This window comes from Rosa rugosa, chromosome 1 (assembly GCF_958449725.1).
Source record: "Rosa rugosa chromosome 1, drRosRugo1.1, whole genome shotgun sequence".
Classification (NCBI taxonomy): Eukaryota; Viridiplantae; Streptophyta; class Magnoliopsida; order Rosales; family Rosaceae; genus Rosa; species Rosa rugosa.
This window is the reverse complement of record NC_084820.1, coordinates 55222355-55230795: the sequence shown is the minus strand read 5'-3', so window position 1 is coordinate 55230795 and position 8441 is coordinate 55222355. Positions and strand designations below refer to the sequence as shown.

Genomic DNA, 8441 nt, shown 5'->3' with positions numbered 1-8441 from the left:
GTGTTGCTCATGCATGACTCAATGCATAGAATTGGTTTTTCATGAACAGCCGAATTCTAATGCTAAACGCTCCCTGCAAAATGACATTGTTGTGAACACAAAATTGCCCCAACAAGTATCAAACAGAGCCACGAGTGCTCTTGATTAATTACACCTCCACAAGGACACAAATGCAAGCTCTCTATTTCTTGTGGCATGTGGCACCGACTTGAAAAGCCAAACGGGGGAGAACTTCCCTTTCTAATTAATGTGCAAAGCAAAGATGTTCGGTGGGTTTGAGACAAAAACAGTGGGAACAAAAAATATGAAATTGTTGGCTTTGCTTTTTGTTAATCCATGCCTACACTGCCAGTGAAGTCATACAGTGGCGGATCCATGATCCGAGACTTGTCTAGGCTAATTAGAAGTACACTAATTTTTTTTTTTTTTTGAGGTCAAAAATTTGAACTGATGCACTAGAATACTTCATAGGAACACACTAAAGGAGTTAACTTGCTGGTGTTTTACACAGTTTATATAAAGATAAAGGTACCTGTTAGCCAAATAGTTACCCTCAAGCATAAGGGGTACAAGTAATAGTATAAGGATTTAAGAAAGGTTGTCGAACCCACGAGGATTGGATACCTTTCACTAGCTATGGTGTTAACCTAAGGAGAGCTAGAATATACAAATGTACAATCACAAACCTAAATTTATAAAGAAATCTAGGCTTATCGTGAGTATGTGCATTGTGGTGATAGTGAAATTGTTTGTTGGATAGAGTGGTAAACCAAATTAAAATAAATGATCAAATATAAACTAAACTAGTAAAATAATGGATGAAGTTAGGTGTTGGATTGTCTACCACAAACCTCCCTTGTAAGTATTGAAGTTCAAATACAAGTGATGTTATTCTAATTTTCCAATTACCCTCTTTGCATCCGGATAAGACTACAAAGACTTAAACTCCTTTAATATTATTAATTCCAACGCGATAAGTCTAGAATTAACTACCTAAGAACAATTCCTATTACCGGTTAAGTCTCAATTCATTGTTCCTAGATGCATAAAGCTTTGAGTTTAGATAATCATGCAAGCAAACCAATCCTAGATCTAGGTGATTTTAACTCACAACCTTCATATGCACATAGAGGATGCTATCATGCTATCAATGCTCAAGGTTAACTACTCCCTAAACATTTTTCATGAGATGACAAACACAACACATTCAAAGTAGTTAAGTTTGAATGAATGCATTCACTTCTTGAATTAGCATATGAAGATGAAAATAAAAAATAACATCAAATTTAAATTAAAACATCAATTCATACAAGTTTGGCTAGGGCTTTCAACCCTAGCCCCAACAAAGTAACTACTCACTCATAGTCATACAAATTGGCATCAAATCTATAAACTAAATCAATGTAAATTAAAGAGTTAAGGGAAGAAAGAACTAGTTGAAGCTTGACAAATCAATGGGTAGCTTCTCCTTCATTTTTCTCCTTCAATGCTCCTTGAATCCTCCTTGATGGTGGAATTGATGGATAATGAACTTCTTGATGGTGATGATGAATGGAATGGTGATGAAGATATGATGCTCCTTTGGCTAACTTTGAGTGGTAGTGATGGAGTTTATGGTGGTGGAAGATGGTAGTTGTGGTGGTGATGATGGAGTAGATTGAGTATTGTGGGTTTGGATTTTGGGAGGTCGATATGGAGGTTTTATGAAGGAGATGAACAAAGAAAGAAGATGTAATGGGATGGAATGGGTGATGTTGAGAGTGAGAAGATAATGTGTTTATATAGGGAAGAAAAAGAAGAGTAAAATGATGAGTGAAATAAAAATAATGAAAGTGGTTTGTAAAATATGGAAAAGATGGAGTAATGATGAAATGAAAGCAATGCATGAAGGTGCAGAAATATGGAAGTGATGATGATCTATTAAAGAGATTGGAGTAGAAAAATATATCCAAGGAAAAATAGAAAAGCATCTATCTTTCTTCATGTGGGTAGGAAACATGAACAAGTGGTGCTCAGCTGGTTTTAGGTCAGTTTCTGCCCTTTTATTCCTTCAATTATTTCTCCACCAAGACTTTATCATGGGCCTCCGATTTCTTCATATCAAATGTTCCTCTATGAGTATAGATCATCCTGGTAGAATTTCAGAGCTTTTGGAGTAGTGATTTGACCGGAAACGCTACTGGACTCCTTACAGGTCCAGTTTTCCAGTTTTACTTCTACAGAAAATTGGACTGATTGTTTGAAGGTCTTCCACATCTATCTGGCTCTTTCACTCTTCATAAGAAATGTTTCTGAGGATGTCTAGAATGGATCTGGAGAGTTTCAGCTCATTTGGAGTTCATTTGTTCAGGTGGTCGCTCCTTCTTCCTTGTCTAGCTCACTTTCTCCTAGCCGGAGTAAGAAAATGTTCTAAGGTTAACTTTTTAGTGCATTTCCATTCTTTTCCATCATTTCCTAGAATGATAAGGAAAACATAATAAATATATATAAATAAACACAAATGTTAAGCAAAAGTACAAGATTAGGGAAATAATGAAATTGGATTAGTCAACATTAAATTTGGACTTTAGAACAAGTAATTTCCATGTTTTAGAGGACAAATATGTATATGAATTATGATCCAACAGTACCTCTCGGTTTATCAATAGCTATCTAAAGTATAGCCTCACACTATGATTTATAAGTATAGCATCAATTCACACTACAAATTATTACGTCATAAACATGATTATTACCTTAGCAGTAGCTTGAATCTCTCTGGCAGTCATATCAAGAGCAAGTGCATAACCTTAAACAATGTGATTGTCACTAATCAGATTCCAACTCAAACAAGATCATCTCTTTAAAATCAAATTAACACAACAATCAATCGATTAGTAAATACAACAATCAATAAAAAAAATTACCACCAACGTAATCCATGGCCTTGGCCTGGGGAACATCGCAAGCTTTCTTGGATATGATGACAGCCAGCTCCACCTCATGGTCCAACGACTCCAGAGGGTGAGGGATTTCGATGCTGCCTCCGTTTTCCAAGTAAGATGACGTCGGTTTGAGAAAAAGCACAGGCTCCTTCACGGATCATCCGAATCAAGATTGGAAATTGAGACCGAAAATGAGATGTAGAAAAGAGTGGAAAGAGGAGAAAAGAGGGGACCTTGGGGACGGCGTTGTCAAGTTCTTTGGCGTGGGCGGCGTAGTTTTTGTAAAATTCGAAAGTAAAGTGACTACCACAAAAATTAACAAAACAAAGAAAATATAAGAACACAAGTTGAAAAACAAAAAAGGTAAAATTTCTAGCCACCCGAAAGCAAACCGAGCTAGGAATCGGATTTTACTCCAATCCCCGGCAACGGCGCCAAAAACTTGTTAGCCAAATAGCTACCCTCAAGTATAAGGGGTACAAGTAATAGTATAGGGATTTAAGAAAGGTTGTCGAACCCACGAGGATTGGATTCCTTTCACTAGCTAGGGTGTTAACCTAAGGAGAGCTAGAATATGCAAATGTACAATCATAAACCTAAATTCACAAGAAAATCTAGGCTCATGGTGAGTATGTGCATTGTGGTGGTAGTGAAATTGTTTGTTGGATAGAGTGGTGAACCAATTTAAAATAAATACTCAAATATAAACTAAACTAGTAAAATAATGGATGAAGTTAGGGGTTGGATTGTCTACCACTAACCTCCCTTGAAAATATTGAAGTTTAAATACAAGTGATGCTATTCTAATTTCTCAATTACCCTCTTTGCATCCGGATAAGACTACAAAGGCTTAAACTCCTTTAATGTTATTAATTCCAACCGAATAAGTCTAGAATTAACTACCTAAGAACAATTCCTATTACCGGTTACGTCTCAATTCATTGTTCTTATATGCATAAAGCTTTGAGTTTAGATAATCATGCAAGCAAACCAATCCTAGATCTAGGTGATTTTAACTCACAACATTCACATGCACATAGAGGATGCTATCATGCTATCAATGCTTAAGGTTAACTACTCCCTAAACATTTTTTCATGAGATGACAAACACAATACATTCAAATTAGTTAAGTTTGAATAAATGCGTTCACTTCTTGAATTAGCATATGAAGATGAAAATCACAAATAATATCAAATGTAAATTAAAACATCAATTCATACAAGTTTGGCTAGGGCTTTCAACCCTAGCCCCAACAAAGTAACTACTCACTCATAGTCATACAAATTGGCATCAAATCTATAAAGTAAATCAAGGTAAATTAAAGAGTTAAGGAAAGAATGAACTAGTTGAAGCTTGACAAATCAATGGCTAACTCCTTCTTGTTTTCCTCCTTCAATGCTCTTTGAATCGTTTTTGATGGTGGAATGGATGGATGATAAGCTTCTTGATGGTGATGATAAATGGAATGGTGATGAAGATATGATGCACCTTTGGCCAATTTTGAGTGGTAGTGATGGAGTTCATGGTGGTGGAAGATGGTAGTTGTGGTGGTGATGATGGAGTAGATTGGATATATATTGTGGGTTTGGATTTTGGGAGGTAGAGATAGAGGTTTTATGAAGGAGATGAACAGAGAAAGAAGATGTAATGGAGTGGAATGGTTGATGTTGAGAGTGAGAAGAGAAGATGTTTAAATAGGGAAGAAAAAGAAGAGTGAAATAAAAATAATGAAAGTGGAGTATGGAATTGGTTTGTAAACTATGGAAAAGATGGAGTAATGATGAAATGAAAGCAAAGCATTAAGGTGCAGAAATATGGAAGTGATGATAATATATTAAAGAGGATGGAGTAGAAAAATATATCCGAGGAAAAAGAGAAAAGCATCTAGCTTTCTTCATGTGGGTAGGAATATGTTGAGCTGTTTTTTTAGGTCACTTTCTGCCTCTTTATTCCTTCAATTATTTCTCCACCAAGACTTCACCATGGGCCTCCGATTTCTTGATATCAAATGTTCCTCTATGAGTTTAGATTATCCTGTTAGAATTTCATAATTTTTGGAATAGTAGTTGAGCCGGAAACGCTACTGGACTCCTTACAGGTCCAGTTTTCCAGTTTTGCTTCTGCAGAAAATTGGACTGATTGTTTGAAGGCCTTCCACTTCTATCTGGCTCTTTCACTCTTCATAAGAAATGTTTCTTAGGATGTCTAGAATCGATCTGGAGATTTAAGCTCATTTGGAGTTCATTTGGTCAGGCGTCTGCTCTTTCTTCCTTGTCTAACTCACTTTCTCCTAGCCGGAGTAAGAAAATGTTCTAAGGTTGACTTTTTAGTGTATTTCCATTCTTCTTCATCATTTCCTAGCACGATAAGGAAAACATAATAAATATATATAAATAAACACAAATGTTAAGCACAAGTACAAGATTAGGGAAATAATGAAATTGGATTAGTCAACATTAAATTTGGACTTTAGAATAAATAATTTTCATGTTTTAGGGGACAAATATGTATATGAATTATGATCTAACAAATACCCCCAAACTTGAACTTTGCTTGTCCTCAAGCAAACTAACCCAAATCCGACACTACAACAACTATCTAATCCTTTCAACAATTTCCTCAAAGAACACAATATAGATAGGGCATGAAAATCTAGTTAGGTTTTAAACTTCATGGATGATGGATCAAATGCTTGTGGTTTGAAATGTGTAGCATGTCTCTAATTTGTCATTTCAACGTACCAAAATTGAGAATGCATGTGAAACCATGTTAACCATATACTCACAAGATATTCACTCTATTTTTCACACAAGTGTTTATGGGTTAACTAATCTACACTCAAAACAATCTCATGCAATATCGGCATATGCTTGCTCTTCAATCTTATATCCACTTATCAACAAAATCACATCTTGGATGAAAAAGGGCTTTTATTGGATGTAATGAGGCTCAAGGTGAGGGGTTAAAGAAATGTAATGGAATGGAATAACAATTTTCAAGCAACTTAATAAGCAACAATCCTTTTGAGATTAAGAACTTAAGAACTAAAGATGCTCAAAATTTCCACTTTCTCATCACTCCCCCAAACTTAAACAAAAACTAATTATTGAATTGAAATGACATTCTTTTGAGATTTTTTTTTTTATACTACTTTTTTTTTTTTCACTAATAAAAAGTAAAATTGCAAAACAAAGAATGCCCCCACACTTATTATTTTCCGAGTACCCCCAAACTTGTTTCTTTTAGCATCATAACATAAACAATCTCGTATTGCTTATTAAGAAAACTTGAAAGGGTAAGGCAAATGTTTAAGTTAAAGGGACATACATTTGTAATGTGAAGAATTGCAAGGCTAATTACACAAAGGCTCAAAATGGCAATCTAAGGATATTCAATCTTTTGGGACATACTCATTTGGCCATGGTGGATTCCTAGTTGCCTAAATCATTTTCAAGATGTAAAATTGAGACAAAGAGTTTCGAAAGATATGGAGCAAGTTCTAGAGATGCAAAGCAAATGAGATGTTCAGTCATGAAGAAATTAGTGCTTAGAACTATGTATGAACTTCAATTAAGCTCAAATCTCACTATATGGCATGTAATAGCTCCCACAAGTCTCACTATGCTTCTCTAGCTCAATATATTGATATGACAAATATGGATATAAATGAAATCAAACACTTGATACATAATGGTTTATTTTGAAAAATAAAGCTCATAAGACCCAACCATGCTTTCTAGCCCACATTTATATTAAGCTCAAGTTCATCATTGTTGTTGGAAGGAACCTAGAAGAAACACAAAAAGTACTAGAAAAGAAAAGTCTTTTTTTTAATATAAAACACTAACACATTTTTTTTTCTTTGAATATAAAATACTAACACACATTCCACCCACACTTAAATCAAATATTGTCCTCAATGTTAAAATGATGCTCCTAAAAGTTTCTCAATGAAACATTCAAGCATGGATGGAGTAAAACTACACAACTTAACATAATTACTAAAACAAAATAAGTAAGAACAAACTAAATGCAAGAGTTTAGAAAAGCTCCCCCTTGAAGACCATAATACTCTCTACAAGTCGCCAACAAACAAGGCATCAAAGCCTTGCAATCCAAGCTCATGAACTTTGGTGTTGTTTCAAAAATGACATCTTTCCTTCTTCATCATCATCTCTTATTCAAAAACTTTTTATTCATGCTTGGCTACCTCCAAGTAGGGCTTTGTTTTTGAGGACTTCTAGCCGGTCCTTAGAAGTTACCACCACTTGTTAGGAAGGATACTTGTGCAAAACCACCGTACTATTTGGAGCCAAAGGACTTCTTGATTTGTCATAGAGGCAAGAACAAAAGCAACCCATGAATTCTCCAATGTTTAACCAAAGGAGTGGCTTTCTTCTAGTTTTCCTCTTCTTTGCAATGGATCTTCCAAGTATCCTTCTTGACTCCTCCTTCAAAGTTGATGTGGACTTGATACTTGGAGAAGGAGTAGGTTGTAGAGGTATGTGAGAGTGAGGCGGAAGGTTGTGAACAAGTGTACGACTTCCTTTCCAATCCTTCACTTCATCATAGAAGCATTGAGCACTAAATGATGGATTGAAAGGTAAAAGTACCTTGATCTCAATATTTTTTTCATTGTGAACATGAGTGTTCAATGTTCTATCTTGCTCCTTGGGAAATTATTGATGGTGCTCTTTGGATGGTGGAGGAAGGAAAATCCTTGATTCTTCAACTTCTTCTTCATGACAAGGCATGGAAGGACTTTATTCATCTTGGAGAGTCTTGACCTCATTGGTGGAGGGATCATGGTGCATGACTTCAATTGTTGCATATTTCTCCTCAAAGTGCTCATCATCTTCTTCAAGATTATCTTTAACAACAAGCCCCCTTACTTTCCAAAATTGCACAAAACCATCAATGTTTTGCTTCATTTCTTCTTTGCTCATTTGACGGCTCCCATAACCAAGTGGTTCTTCTTGTATATCTACATCATCATCTTGAACTTGAATAGAGAACTCTTGCTCATGATGCTCAATATACAATTCTTTATTTGAGGTTGGCTCCACTTGATCAAGGAAAACTTGTGGCTCTTGAAAGGTTGTAGATGGTTGCTCCAATGCATAATGAAGTTTGAGTTGATCAATCTCTTCCTCCATTCTTACATTGGAAGCTTTCATCTCGGCAATGGCTTCTTGAAGTAGAGATCTTAGAGACTCATCTTTTTCTTCTTCTTGAGGATATGCTTGGGATGCCATAGTCTCTTGATGTATGCTCATTTCATACTCATACTCTTGCATGAACTCCGGGTACTCAAATCTCAAGACACAATCAAGAGGTGAGTGTTGTGGAGATCCACACAAAGCACAAATATGGTTGAAAGGCATGTGACTTTGGGTGTAAGGCTCCCATTGTTGATAAAGTTCACCATTATAGCTTTGTTGGTCAAACTCTCTTGGATCATTCCATCCTTGGTTCCATCCATCCATAGTTAGAAAAAATTATATATGTACCTATAA

The 8441-nt window shown here is 35.6% G+C and overlaps 1 protein-coding gene across 1 annotated transcript; it reads right to left on the bottom strand.

Annotated features, from left to right (window-relative positions):
• Positions 1–2011: 2011 nt before the first annotated feature.
• LOC133730759 (probable acylpyruvase FAHD1, mitochondrial) lies at positions 2012–7561 on the bottom strand. The gene is made up of 5 exons (XM_062158290.1): positions 7539–7561; positions 3158–3320; positions 2907–3072; positions 2736–2788; positions 2012–2454 (listed from the first exon to the last, which is right to left on the bottom strand). The coding sequence occupies exons 1-5, from the start codon at positions 7559–7561 to the stop codon at positions 2416–2418; spliced, it is 444 nt and encodes a 147-aa protein (XP_062014274.1). The 3' UTR covers positions 2012–2415.
• Positions 7562–8441: the final 880 nt, after the last annotated feature.